The 14485-nt window shown below is 35.7% G+C and overlaps 1 protein-coding gene across 1 annotated transcript; it reads right to left on the bottom strand.

Annotated features, from left to right (window-relative positions):
* Positions 1–2538: 2538 nt before the first annotated feature.
* Positions 2539–3353, bottom strand: LOC149153088 (uncharacterized). The gene has a single exon (XM_089441352.1). It carries the CDS (start codon positions 3262–3264, stop codon positions 2827–2829), a length of 438 nt encoding a protein of 145 aa, XP_089297478.1. The 5' UTR covers positions 3265–3353; the 3' UTR covers positions 2539–2826.
* Between the last annotated feature and the right edge of the window lie 11132 nt (positions 3354–14485).

Here is a 14485-nt window from a genome sequence, read left to right as displayed (position 1 = left end):
AACTAAAAATGGTTAAATAATAGTTTTTTTTATGAATTTCATGTCAAAAAAATAATAATAATCACTTTTTTTTCAAAAAATAATGATTAACTTAAAAATTAATGCGAAAATCACATCTTAGAAATATTGAACGCATAACAACCTTAATTGAGTGTTTATTCTTCTCATAAAATGTCAAAGTCAAAACATTGCAAAGCTTTATTTCCAAGCATAACTTAAATTTAATCAACAATGTCACGTAATCCAAACTCTTCGTCCTCTAGGGTTTCATCATTGTCTTCTTCCACAATATTTTCTGCTTCCTTTTGCTCATTTTCCTCTTCTAATGGATCTTTGATGTCTGCGAATCTCCCAATGTATGTCTTTCCAAACATTCCATGTAATGGTGGGTGGGGTTCCTTTGCCTTTTTTGCCACACGTGATTCACTAAAGTCCCCTTTCTTCAACCCAATTTCTTGCATTGCATCTGGAAGAAATTGAAAAGCATTAATTCTTTGCTGAATGAAAGGCTGAAATGTTTAGAAATTTTCTTGAATAACTATTTCAAATACCATTTATGAAAAGATGGTAATGCAAGCACATAGAACCAATAAATAAGATTTCAAAGATGCAAGAGAATGTTATTTCCTAGTGGACAAATCTCTAGTCTCTCTACAAACAAGCTACACCAAAACCATAAAAAAAACTAAGAAAGTTATTAAACCTTCTTAATTTTAGTTTATTAGGCATAGGTCACTATGTGTTAAATATCATAGTCTAAACATAAAATAAGTAACTTGCACCTCAAATTTACATTGAAAAGAAACATTAATACAAATGATCCAATTTCAATTGAGAACAATAGTTTATTATGAGGAAATCAAAAGGAAAAACCCCTTCTAGTTCTAATTGAAACAAGGAGAAAATTTCAATATAAAAAACTCAACACCCATATCTAGATACATTATCACCGCATCTCTTTGACTACAAATCAAGCACTGGAGAAAATTTTTAATATAAAAACCTGAGCATCCATATATAGATACATCAACACCCCATCTTTTTGAGTAAAAATCAAGCACTCCTCTTTGTACATTAAAAAGGAGGGATGAATCAATCTATCTTGGTTTATGAGGAGCAATGAAAGAATTTTTTTTTATAATCTTCTAGTTTAGATCAACTAAATAAAAAGATGTAATAACTAATCATTTAGTTTTGGTTGTTGTTTCTAAAAGGGTATGGCCCAAAGCTTAATTATGTCCAATGTCACTTCATAATCTAGTGATATGTAAGAAAGATCTCTTCCACTAGAATTAATAAGACACTAGAAACCTCACATACTCAAAACAAACCTATTGAAAACCAATTTGATTCAATAGACCTAATCAAAACAAACATACAAGAGAATGTAAAAATGAACATTTGAGTATACTCAAATCTTGAAATTTGTGATCCCAATTCATAATTCTTTATTTATTTCTATCTCATCATACGTTAATTATTTTAGCAAAAGAAAAAGACACCTACATTTCTATCTTATTCGGAGTTCATTATTTTGGAAAAGAGAAAGAAACCTATGTGTTCATCTAGAACATGGAGAGGAGGTAAACCGTGTTAGATTGTCTCTTTTTCTTTCACAATACACACCAATAACCACTCTTTTTAGCTTGCCAAGTTTATTTAGCATAAAAAAATCTCTGACAATGGAAGATTGGCAAATATTGTGTCATACACAATGATTGGAAGATATTGTGTCATACCCAATGAAAAACAAGATGGGAAGAAAACAAATAGATGTGGCAGATTCATGGGTGAAAAAGAAAAGTCATAAATACTAAACATATTGTAGATTTTTATAACTGCTTGCAAACCTGGCATAGATGCCTAATCTATGCATCATGAATAAGAGATTTGGATAGGTTATAATTCTGAGCTTAATAGAATTGTCTAAACTTGTGACTTTACAAACTCCTTTTTGTTTGGGCACAAGAAGGTCCTATAAAACCACAAGCACTTCGACCTTATTATTCATGATGATGCCAAAATCAATAAACATATTATAAACATTTTCTTCCTTATGTCACCTCCTCAACGCCCATGTCACTTTTATAAAATAAAATGTATTTATCATTCTACTCAACATTCATTTTTATCAAAATTCAATATTTTCACAAACATGAAATCACTTTAAAACATTTTATACCAATTTTATACCAATTTTCAAAATTAATAAAACAAACTCAACTAATTTAATAATGGTGAATTGTAATATATAAAAAAAACTCACTACATATCATCCACTACCAATGTTAATCAAGTGAAGAAAAAAACACTATAATTCATCCAAACACAATTAATTTTATATTTATTAAAAAAAATCAAAATTATATATGTTCAAGTCTACATGTGAAATTCATTTATATGATTAAGACTTGCTTACACACTTGTTTCCCTTGTAATCAATTCATCTCAATAGAATTATCACCGAAAACAAATCTTATCTATGCAAACAACAATGTACTGCTAGTCAACACTCATAATGTTCTCCACGTACCGAAAAATCAAAATAACCCCCATATAGTAAACGCAAATCAGATTTGCTTAATACCAGTAGTTAATAATCTCCATGCAACATATAAAATTGAAAGAGAAACACAACATTTGCATATAATTACCCAGAAGTGAGAATAGAAAGTCTGGAGGACCAGATATATTCAGGGAGCAATTTAGCGTTTTCAGACTTTTTCATGGTTGCAACAACATAAAAACATAAACCAGTAGAACTTCAATCAAGTAGCCTTTATTTATAATACTGATCAGCAATCCCACGTCGCAGTGGCCTTCTTCTCAGTCTTTGCTGTTGAAGTACTCGGCAGGGAAACACTCCCCAAGATTGGCATAGCTCTTGAAATAAATCTTAGGAGGAGTAGCTTCCTCGTCCACAACGATCTCACGAACCGGGACATAGAAAGGCATGTGTCGTTTCTTGGCCTTCACTCCCTTGACGTTCTTCATCTTGTTCTTCTCCAACTGGCAAGAAATCTCAGTACCATACTGCACAAAGTTGTCTGCGCGCTTGAAGTGGTGTTTCACACCACTCTTCTGCTTCAGCCAGATGTCCCCGGTGGCTTCAACCCCGCCCCCGTCCTCCACGTTCTCCATAGGCATGAGGAGACCCTTGGGAATTCCATAGGTTTCAAGAAGCTCCAGGGCTTTCTCCAGGGTTTCGTCTCCCTTGAAGATTATCGCGTCTTCACGCTTGCTCATTACTGCTCTCACAGACATCGTGACTGCCGAAGAAACCCTAAATATCAAAACCTTAACTATGAAACCCTAATGTATTGAAACCAAGAAAAAGGCTTACAGGACAGAATGTATTCAACACTGCTATTTATATAGCAATAACAGTAACTGGGATGCAGAATGTGGACTTCAGATACTCAACTTACCTCCCAAGAGAGAGCAGAAAGAATTGTCCAAACAGAGGTAAACTCACAGTTGTTGGCCGCTTCGTCCTGCATTCCTCAGATGAAACCATGGATTTGAAATGTTCAGAAATTAAAGCAATACTTAGCACTTCAAAGTAGTAAAGAAAATCCAACGAAATGAAACAATGCCCACATACATACTTTTCAAGAAAGAGGGCAAATGGTGTAAGCGCTAGTACCCCCACCGCATTGGAGTAAACAATGAAAGCCATAGGGTTCAGCCCCTTTGATAATTCCTTCCCAATAAGAACACCGTTCACTGCATAACTAATCTGCATACCCAGCAAGGAGGCATAGATGCCCAACACTTCCAGACTACAGAAAGGGTGTTTGTCACTGTACATTTTGGATTGGCTCTTCTTTAATTAAAATCCCCCTCCTAAATTTTCACATTACAGATCACAAGCAAAGCTGCTTCTTTTTAGAAAAAAGGTTAAAATCTAACTCCGTGCAAGTCTAGATCCCGTAATGAAGGATTTTAAGGGCTGATATTCCTACTATCTGCAGTAGAGCAACACTGATAGTTTTGGACTGCTAAAACAGTCAACTCCTACACAACGTTGTGAAGATGTCATGCATCGACAGAGCTTTTGCATTGAAAATAGCAGATGGGGCGATTCATAGCAGATGGGGCGATTCTGAGAATCGTCGGGTGGTGGGGCGATTCTCAGAATCACCCCGCCACCACCCCGCCACCAGTGGTGGTGGCGGGGCGATTCTGAGAATCGCCCCACCACCTGGCGATTTTCAAAATCACCCCATCTGCTACGAATCACCCTAAACAATGCTTACTGGGCATCCAATACGATGGTACTGGCACCAGTGGTGGTGGCGGGGTGGTGGCGGGGCAATTCTGAGAATCGCCCCACCACCCGGCGATTCTCAGAATCGCCCCATCTGCTACGAATCGCCCCAAACAATGCTTACTGGGCATCCAATACGATGGTACTGGCACTGCTTATAACTCAACCCGCTTGCCCTGGTTATTGAATTAGGCGCCTGGTTCAAGAATGGAGCAGAGTCGTCAATTGATCAGGTGCCTGGTTCTTGAAGCAGGCAGCCATTAATTGATGGCATCACAAGCAAAGTAATTACATGCATACGCATAAGCCTAAGTTTTTTTTAGTTGATCAATTGGACTTGATTGGATTGCTGGACTGCTTTGGCCACCAAAATAAACAGGTGCCTAGTTCTTGAATGGGAGCAGAGTCATTAATTGATGGCATCGCAAACAAGTAATTAAATTCATCCATAAGGCTAAGTTTCTTCAGTTGATCAATCGAACTTTGCTGAACCGCCTGACCGCTTTGTCCACCTAAATCACCGTCATTCTCCACCGCCATGGTAAGCGCTTTTCTACCTTCTCTTTTCCATATTGTTTGTTTGAATTGTGCTCGGCCACAACAAAGTTAGCGATAGATGCTCCAGTCCAGTACCTACAAAAGAAACAACCACATAACCATATATGTATAGCTATATTATTTCTCCCCGTCTGTTGCTTTTGAAGTGTGTGGAACCTTGATGTATAAAATCCATAGCTTATTTTTAGCTCAATAAATTCAAAGAGCTTGTTATCATGAAAGGAAAGTATCATAACAAGAGACCAGCCTTTCATTTGACGAGAGGATGGAAGCCGGATAGGCACCTGATTGTGCCTCAACAAGAGAGGCACCAAAGCAATTTCTAGCCCCCCGATTTTATTCTGTGTCAGGTTAGCCTACTTTGAACAGCTTTTTACAGAACGAAGTACTTGAACCCTCACAGTAAAAGCGGGGCGCTTTGAGTGTTGTTTATCCCCCACACCATTAACCGTAGAAAGAGATTCTCTTGTGAATGAAAGTACCTTATATGGATTATAAGGGACGAAGTTGAGGACCGATAACTACTCGAATGAAAGACAACGCTATTCGACGGCCTAAAGAGAACATCTCCTCGTTTCTTTCATTTCTTTTGACTATGTGGAACTTGCCTCTCCCCTGGGTGCCTTCCTTACAGAAGCACAGTAGCCTCTATCTGTCAAAGGTAACAGTTGCTCATGTTCCTTCCCTCAAGACTGGAGGACGGTGGAATACTATCATCTGCAAGAGCTTCTTTACCAATCTGTCTACCAAAATGAAGATTAACAATAACGGCCATGTGCTTATTGGTCTCAATATTTAGCAATCTGTCTACCTAAAAGAAGATTAACAATAAAGGCACTGCTATTTATATAGCAATAACAGTAACTGGGATGCAGAATGTGGACTTCAGATACTCAACTTACCTCCCAAGAGAGAGCAGAAAGAACTGTCCAAACAGAGGTAAACTCACAGTTGCTGGCCGCTTCGTCCTGCATTCCTCAGATGAAACCATGGATTTGAAATGTTCAGAAATTAAAGCAATACTCAGCACTGCAAAGTAATAAAGAAAATCCAACGAAATGAAACAATGCCCACATACATACTTTTCAAGAAAGAGGGCAAATGGTGTAAGCACTAGTACCCCCACCGCGTTGGAGTAAACAATGAAAGCCAGAGGGTTCAGCCCCTTTGATAATTCCTTCCCAATAAGAACACCGTTCACTGCATAACTAATCTGCATACCCAGCAAGGAGGCATAGATGCGCAACACTTCCAGACTGCAGAAAGGGCATTTGTCACTATACATTTTGGATTGGCTCTTCTTCAATTAAAATCCCCCCTCCTAAATTTTCACATTACAGATCACAAGCAAAGCTGCTTCTTTTTAGAAAAAAAGGTTAAAATCTAACTCCGTGCAAGTCTAGATCCCGGAATGAAGGATTTTAAGGGTTGATATTCCTACTAGCTGTAGCAGAGCAATACTGATAGTTTTGGACTACTAAAACAGGCAACTCATACACAACATTGTGAAAATATCATGCATCGACAGAGCTTAAGCATTGAAAATAATTGTGAGAAAAATCCAAAACCGATAAAGTTATTATCATGAGGGCAGGCTGGAATTTCAAAACCTAAAGGCTTTTCAAATAGTTTTACTGAATTTGCTAGGTTATTTTAGTTATATAAAAATGATTTTTTACACGGTCAAATCAAATCAGCGGTGTGGACAGTTGTCATATTCATTAATATAATTAACTCATTATTATTATATTCGATGAAAATCATGTTACCTACTATTATTTATCACAATGAAAATCATGTTATCTACAATTATTTATCAATGGTAGGTTACAATCATGTTATCTACAATTATTTATCAATGGTGGTAACCTACAGGCTTTTACTTTTATGGCATGTTTCTGATTTTCAAACTAAAATATTAAACTCCTGACAAAGTCAAAACAATTTTAAAAAACATCCTCCAACTAAATTATCACAAAAATTATTTACCATCTTCCAAATTTTAAATATTTATATTTAATAGATAAATTATCCCATAAATAATAATTTACCAATCACCTATAACCTTAGTCTCTATCAAATAAATAATATAAAACCTATCACTTCTGAATTGACATGAGGTTCGCTTTCAATCTTCTGATATTTTCAGAGGAAAAGATATTTCCCATAATCCGGTGGGTACTTAGTAGCAAGTGCCTTCACTTTATGAATCCCATATTTTTCATACTCTACATGCTGCCTTGTCCCTAACTTATCTTAGATTTGGTACTGTTGTGCGGAAAAATCCTAGCATTGCGAAAGATCTGTGGGAAAGGGTGACTGAGGTGGATATTTTGTAGTGTGTGCCTTTAAAATTGAGGCAGAAATGGTATCATATCTATAATATTGGGGAAATTCCATGGAATTTTTAAGCATAAAGTTGAGGCAGAAATGGTATCACAGTAATAATATTCGGGAAATGACATGGCAGTATCTGGCCGGCTGTTTGATTGTTTGTGGATATAATTGTTTGTATGTTGTTTTCATATTAATACTGACAATGACGTTCAATGAGAAAAGAGATGAGGTGTGATACATCTTACAGTGTGTCCGTTCAGCAAGATAAGACTCCCGTAGATCTTGTACATATTCTTCTCACAATTCACCACTTGTTGTAGGTACTTCCGCCAAGTTTTTCTTTACGGAAACTGCGAATGAATATTAAGCGGAAGTCAATTTAAAAAACTAAGTAATATATCTTTTACTGACCGATTTTCCTCACTCTGATAAATATTTGATTTAGGATCAAACATAATATGATATAATTATATAACTGAATAATAAGAAAATAATCAAATTAATGACTAAATGATAGATATAAGATCAAATTAATGACTAAATTTTGGATATAAGATAGTTGGTAATAGGGTGTGTTGTGAAGTCATTAGGGTTATTATTGACTCCTTAAATATGACTCAAGGATTTCTAAAAGTATTCTTCCAATATTAATGAGTTTCTATGTCTACAATCTAATCACCACAATGAAATAATAAGCATTTACTACCAACTAGATGTTCATAGCCCCATAAAAGGTTTTTATATCCCTCGTTACTTCCCCCATTGGGGTGCTTTTCATTTATTTTATTTCTCCCTTTTCTTTTATTTAGATATGAGGATGGGTAACATCTAATTGATAATAGTGGGGGAAGCAACACACTGAATAACCATATTAATAGGGGTGTCTCCTTATATTGGGTGCAAATTCTTGACCTAATTGACTTTTTAGAATTGTTGCCAAGGGAGATGTTTTTATGCTGTTGTTAAGATATTCGCAGTGAGTTTGATAAATGTAATCGTTTCTCAGTGGTGATTGATGTTAATGGAGGTCCAAACTTAGTTTGCTCATTTTGGTTGTGTTTCCCATTGTGGTATTAGCGTCCATGTGCTCCTCATGAGTCACCTGCAACAAAATAAGACAAACACAAAATACCATGTAACTATATTTAAAATGCCATCAAAGTTATTATTGTGGTTCATAAGATGACAGTGACAGTGACCTTCCTTTAAAGGTTTGGAAAGAAATTAAAATAGATTATTATTATGGCCTTAGATACTCTAATCAAAGTAAATCGAGTGGTCGTAGGTAGCTCATCGTATTCTCCCTACATGTGGGGTATGATTTCATTGATGATACATTATTAGGATTGTGATTGACACTAGAGTTATCTTTTGGGAACTTGCTTGTTTTTTCCAATTATTTCATTCTTGAGAGAAAATCCTCTGGCATCTAGGTTTGGGATTTATTGATAGCAAATGAAGTTATCCTACCTTCATTTCTCGGGAACACATTTATGAGGGAGTAATAAGGTTCTTGAGGTGTATCTGAGTTGCTTTAGAACAAATGAAACTTGCTTCTGGGATTCCTTGTGAACTTTTTGTGAACATATTTTATGGAGAGGGTGATCAATTTAGCGAGGGTCATTAGAGGAGATTCACTGTAATCTGACTCCAGTTCCTCTTTTTAGCGAAATCCTAGCCTCCTATTAATTTGTCATGCTCAAAATTAAAATAAGGATAATCAGGAAAATGTGCTTGATGTGATATGGTAAATTTGTCCATCTATGTTTAGGTGTAATAACCATGGCATGTAATGGTTGAAAACATGTTGAATTTATACTGAGGAAAGAAAAATGATATTCTACCAAAAACATTAATGTGTTTTTTCCTCATAAACAACTTTGTTTGGCACATAAAAATTTGGTTTTACTAGAATTTTTTTAAAAGTTTGAAAATTGACCCTAAAAAAAAATCATCGTTCCAGTATCATCACTTTTTCGTTTTGAAGCTATATTTTGCACGAAAATTTCATATAAATTTCGTAGTCACTGCCATTTTTAAAACATGTTCAAAATTGACCCCTAAAAAAATAAAATCATCGTTCCAGTATACACACTTTTCATTTTTAGCCCCGTTTTTGATGTTTTTTCGGGATTTTTTTGCCAAAGTTCCCATTTTGAGTTTACAGTTCCCGTTTCAAAGTTTACATTGTTATCCAATTCTACTCCCAATTTTACATCCATGGTTACATCCACTTTTGGCTTCTTGTTTAGAGTTTTATTTTTATTTCCATTTGTGACCCCCTCTATGGGTTCATTTTACTAATTTCATTTACATAGTGAAATATATTAAAGTTTCTACATATCATTTTGTTGTATGATTTAATGCACGATTAGAAGAACATTAAACCCTCTCAGTTTATCCCGGAAAACTAGGACAAACCCATTAAGGGAAAGGTTGTTCTAAGGCTCAGGATTCTTAGTAGATCAAGATGTAGAGTATAGATTAAGAAAAAGAGAAGGAATTCTTGTGAGTCCTCACATGCAGGTCTTCTTGGAGTTTTTATTATAGCTAGGAAGCGCTCCTAGCTAGCTCCAAAGCTTAGTCCTACACATAAGAGAGAGAATAAAGCAACATTCACAACATAATATCTTGATAACCAAAACTATCAGAGATATATAAATATTATTGAATAAATAAATATAAACCAAAATCCCATACATTCATTAGTTAAATAGAATAAGTAAAGAATGAATAGAAACATATGGAAGGAAGAACAACTGATATATATTAATAAAGGAGTTGGAGGAAAGTTACAACAATCAGATGTAGTTGCAGCAGCACCTCCCCCAACTCCTAGCTCCAAAACTCTCCCTCTCAAGATAGATCTCAGCAGCGTGACAATACAAGAATTCCCATCATTTTCTTAATGGTTAGGCCTCCAATATATAGGAAAGTGAAGGCTATGAAGATTTCTCAAATTCCTCATTAGTTCAATTTGGGCAAAATATTTTGGGTGAATAATGTTTCCTCATATAAAAATGGCCTTTTCCACTTTTTAGATGCTTTTGGGCTCAGGAAAAAGCTTCCCCATGCTTTATGGCTCTTTCCCACTTTTGTACGCTTTTATTTTTTAGGAAAAAGCTAAAGATGAGGATAAAGAGATCACATTCCACCATATGAGTTTCTGAAAGTGAACAAGAGTGTCAAATTCAAATTCTAGTTTGCTCATGTTTTAGTTTTTTTTTAATATATATTTAGTTTTAGTATTTTTTTATTTTCTAAAAGAAAATATTTAGTTTTTGGTATTTTTTTCTATGAGAATATAGATATATATATATATATATATATATATTTTATAAAAATGGATTTTAAACATTCCATTCATGCTAAATTTGTGATTTTATGATAGGAGTTTAAATTATATATAAAAAAAGTAACTTAATGCCATGTGTTGTGTCGCTGAGATGGGTATTATACATCTCTTCCTTGCTAAGTTATAGAATGTGCTTGGGTTTTCTTAATGCAATAAAACTAATTATGTTCTTCATTATATCTTGAAATGTTCATCTTGAACCTAATAAAACAATAGAGTTAAAATAGGTTTGCCTTTGTCCTTTGTAGATCTTTGTCCCCATTAATCTTGGTCTTAATAGATTAATTGTCTTATGGTGGCCTTGAGTGGTCACTTTCATTAGTTGCACATTGCTTTATAGTTTATGTTAGTGACATTTTTTAGGCTTGATAATATGTTATTTAATTTATCAAAATGTTAGACATTTTTTTTTTTGGGATTCAACTGCGTTAAGTAAGTCATTCAAACGTATGACCATTTCCATGAGAGGTAGTCGTAACTGACTAATTTCTCATGATTTTTGAATAGTTCACTTAGCACTCATTGCATCGGGTGATGCTCACAAGGGTGAAGAAGTGGGATTGAAACTAGTGAAATGTGGAGAACGAATCACATAGCATCAATCATCACTTCCGGGGCTTGCACCCGGTAACCAGGACTTCCCAGGAGGTCACCCATCCCAGAACTCCTCTGGCTCAAGCGCGCTTAACTGTGGAGTTTTTCCCCACAATCAAACCCACTTAGCTTGCTACCCCATTTGCAAAACCTTAGCAAGTATTGTGCCTCATGAACCATTCAAGTAGAGATCCCTTGACTCTTTTTGAATTTAAGTATGGGGGATTTACGCAGTGCATTATATTAGACATTTTTTTTGGGATTCAACTGCGTTAAGTAAGTCATTCAAACGTATGACCATTTCCATGAGAGGTAGTCGTAACTGACTAATTTCTCATGATTTTTGAATAGTTCACTTAGCACTCATTGCATCGGGTGATGCTCACAGGGGTGAAGAAGTGGGATTGAAACTAGTGAAATGTGGAGAACAAATCACATAGCATCAATCATCACTTCCGGGGCTTGCACCCGGTAACCGGGACTTCCCAGGAGGTCACCCATCCCAGAACTCCTCTGGCTCAAGCGCGCTTAACTGTGGAGTTTTTCCCCACAATCAAGCCCACTTAGCTTGCTACCCCATTTGCAAAACCTTAGCAAGTATTGTGCCTCATGAACCATTCAAGTAGAGATCCCTTGACTCTTTTTGAATTTAAGTATGGGGGATTTACGCAGTGCATTATATTAGACATTTTTTTGGGATTCAACTGCGTTAAGTAAGTCATTCAAACGTATGACCATTTCCATGAGAGGTAGTCGTAACTGACTAATTTCTCATGATTTTTGAATAGTTCACTTAGCACTCATTGCATCGGGTGATGCTCACAGGGGTGAAGAAGTGGGATTGAAACTAGTGAAATGTGGAGAACGAATCACATAGCATCAATCATCACTTCCGGGGCTTGCACCCGGTAACCAGGACTTCCCAGGAGGTCACCCATCCCAGAACTCCTCTGGCTCAAGCGCGCTTAACTGTGGAGTTTTTCCCCACAATCAAGCCCACTTAGCTTGCTACCCCATTTGCAAAACCTTAGCAAGTATTGTGCCTCATGAACCATTCAAGTAGAGATCCCTTGACTCTTTTTGAATTTAAGTATGGGGGATTTACGCAGTGCATTATATTAGACATTTTTTTGGGATTCAACTGCGTTAAGTAAGTCATTCAAACGTATGACCATTTCCATGAGAGGTAGTCGTAATTGACTAATTTCTCATGATTTTTGAATAGTTCACTTAGCACTCATTGCATCGGGTGATGCTCACAGGGGTGAAGAAGTGGGATTGAAACTAGTGAAATGTGGAGAACAAATCACATAGCATCAATCATCACTTCCGGGGCTTGCACCCGGTAACCAGGACTTCCCAGGAGGTCACCCATCCCAGAACTCCTCTGGCTCAAGCGCGCTTAACTGTGGAGTTTTTCCCCACAATCAAGCCCACTTAGCTTGCTACCCCATTTGCAAAACCTTAGCAAGTATTGTGCCTCATGAACCATTCAAGTAGAGATCCCTTATCAAAATGTTGTTATTTTCCATATTATTGTCAAATATTAATATTAAATATGTTGGTTTTTGAGCATGGTTTAGCTAAACGTTCCAAAAGGTTTATAGATTGTATTTTATAATGCAATGATTCATTGCTTGATGAAATTGTTTTGGATATTTTATTGATTGATGAAATTGTTATGGATTTTTTTTTTTTAGTATATTAAATTGTATGTAATAAAGTCAAAAGTCACCTCTTTTTTAGATTTTCATTGGTCAATTTCCCTTAAGGCCATCATGTTCACCATTTGGGCCGAGGTTAAGGTAATATAGGAGTCATGAAGTGGAATTGTCCAAGCACTTAAATCTTGAGACATGTTTTTTTTAGTCACATTATACTTCCTTTCTATGTAAATTCTTGATGAAAATAGTCTCATGGAACATGAGGGGCCTCAATAGTAAAGGAAAACAAAGACTCCTAAAAGAAAAATGGTACGCAAAGCACCCATCAATAATGTTGATATAAGAAACAAAAATATGAAGTGAGGTTCTACATCATATAATTAGCAAATGGGGGAGGAATTTCCAAGTAGTGGTGATTGATGCTTAGAGATACTTGGGTGGAATGCTTATTATTTGAAATGATCACGACAACAAGGTTACCAATATGTTTACCTCTTTTCGCATTATGAGAATGCAATTTTAGTTAATTGACATCGAGGACTACTACCATGTATCCAATGTCTATGACTCCAATATCGTAAATGGAAAACCTATATTTCTCAATTCTATTTCTAGCACAAGTAGTTTATACTCCCCATCTCCATGGATTATTGGGAGTGACTTCAATATTATCAAGTGTCTCGAGGAAAAGAAAGGATGAATCACAATGTTTAACAATATATTTTGTAAGCTATACCATTAAAGCCATAAAGTAGTCTCCATTAAAGTTGTCAAGCAATGAGTCTCCAACCCACACATGTGGATCAATGAGATGTAATACATGTGTGTGTGGTGACTAACTTAATGCACTGTTCTAATAACTCCACAAACTTATGTATTTCACTCCATCACATAACTTGATAGTAGTGTGACATAAATAAACCAAGAGTAGACATTAAACCCTTAAGCAACAAACATTCCCTAGATCCTCAATTAGGTGCTTAAATGATGAGGCAAAAATGCAAGGGGAAAAGAGGATTTCATGATTTATCCATCACAAACACGTGATCAAGTGTGACTAGGAGTGTATATATTCATATATTTTCCAAAGAGGGTGTGAATACATGAGTTACCATTCATTGGGCCTTATTTTTCTTTCTTTTTCTTATATATAGGACTTAGGGAATAAGGTTTTCATAAGTTTGGCACAACTCAGAGATATAACATTTACATGACTTTTCACTTCAACCTTAGAGTTTGGACTTAGATAAATCATTATAGTGTATATTTAAAGATTTTGGCTTTCACTTTTTTATTTTATTTCATCACAAATGACAAAATGGGAAATATTTTGCCACAAATCTATGAATGCTTAATCATAAAGGCATCATGCGATGAAAACAAATTAATGATGTTATTCTCTATTAAAATGATGGGTATTCTTGAGAAAATCTTATGCTTGTGGATGTCTCCTCTTTGGTTGAGAGGGAGTGAGGGTAGACACCATATTATCCATGTGTCATGTACTATGGCCAGGACTAACAGTCGTAAGCCTAGTAAAGACACCATTAGGGAGAATGGTGGATTGGATAAACATCTGGGACCAATATTCTTTGAGAATTTGTACTTTGACTAGGACTAACCGCCATAAGTCAAGTACATTAATCCAAGATAAGAATAGTAATGAGGATTGACATTTCCTGGTGTCAAATATTATGATAGTGGATT

Source organism: Pinus tabuliformis, chromosome 9 (genome assembly GCF_031772625.1).
Source record: "Pinus tabuliformis cultivar Carrire ecotype Pingquan chromosome 9, CPIR1, whole genome shotgun sequence".
Classification (NCBI taxonomy): Eukaryota; Viridiplantae; Streptophyta; class Pinopsida; order Pinales; family Pinaceae; genus Pinus; species Pinus tabuliformis.
The sequence above is the reverse complement of the archived record's forward strand: the minus strand, read 5'-3'. Positions and strand labels throughout refer to the sequence as shown.

Bases quoted from the DNA above. Each gene is read 5' to 3' on its own strand.
- LOC149153088 (XM_089441352.1), bottom strand. From the start codon at position 3,264: ATGTCTGTGAGAGCAGTAATGAGCAAGCGTGAAGACGCGATAATCTTC.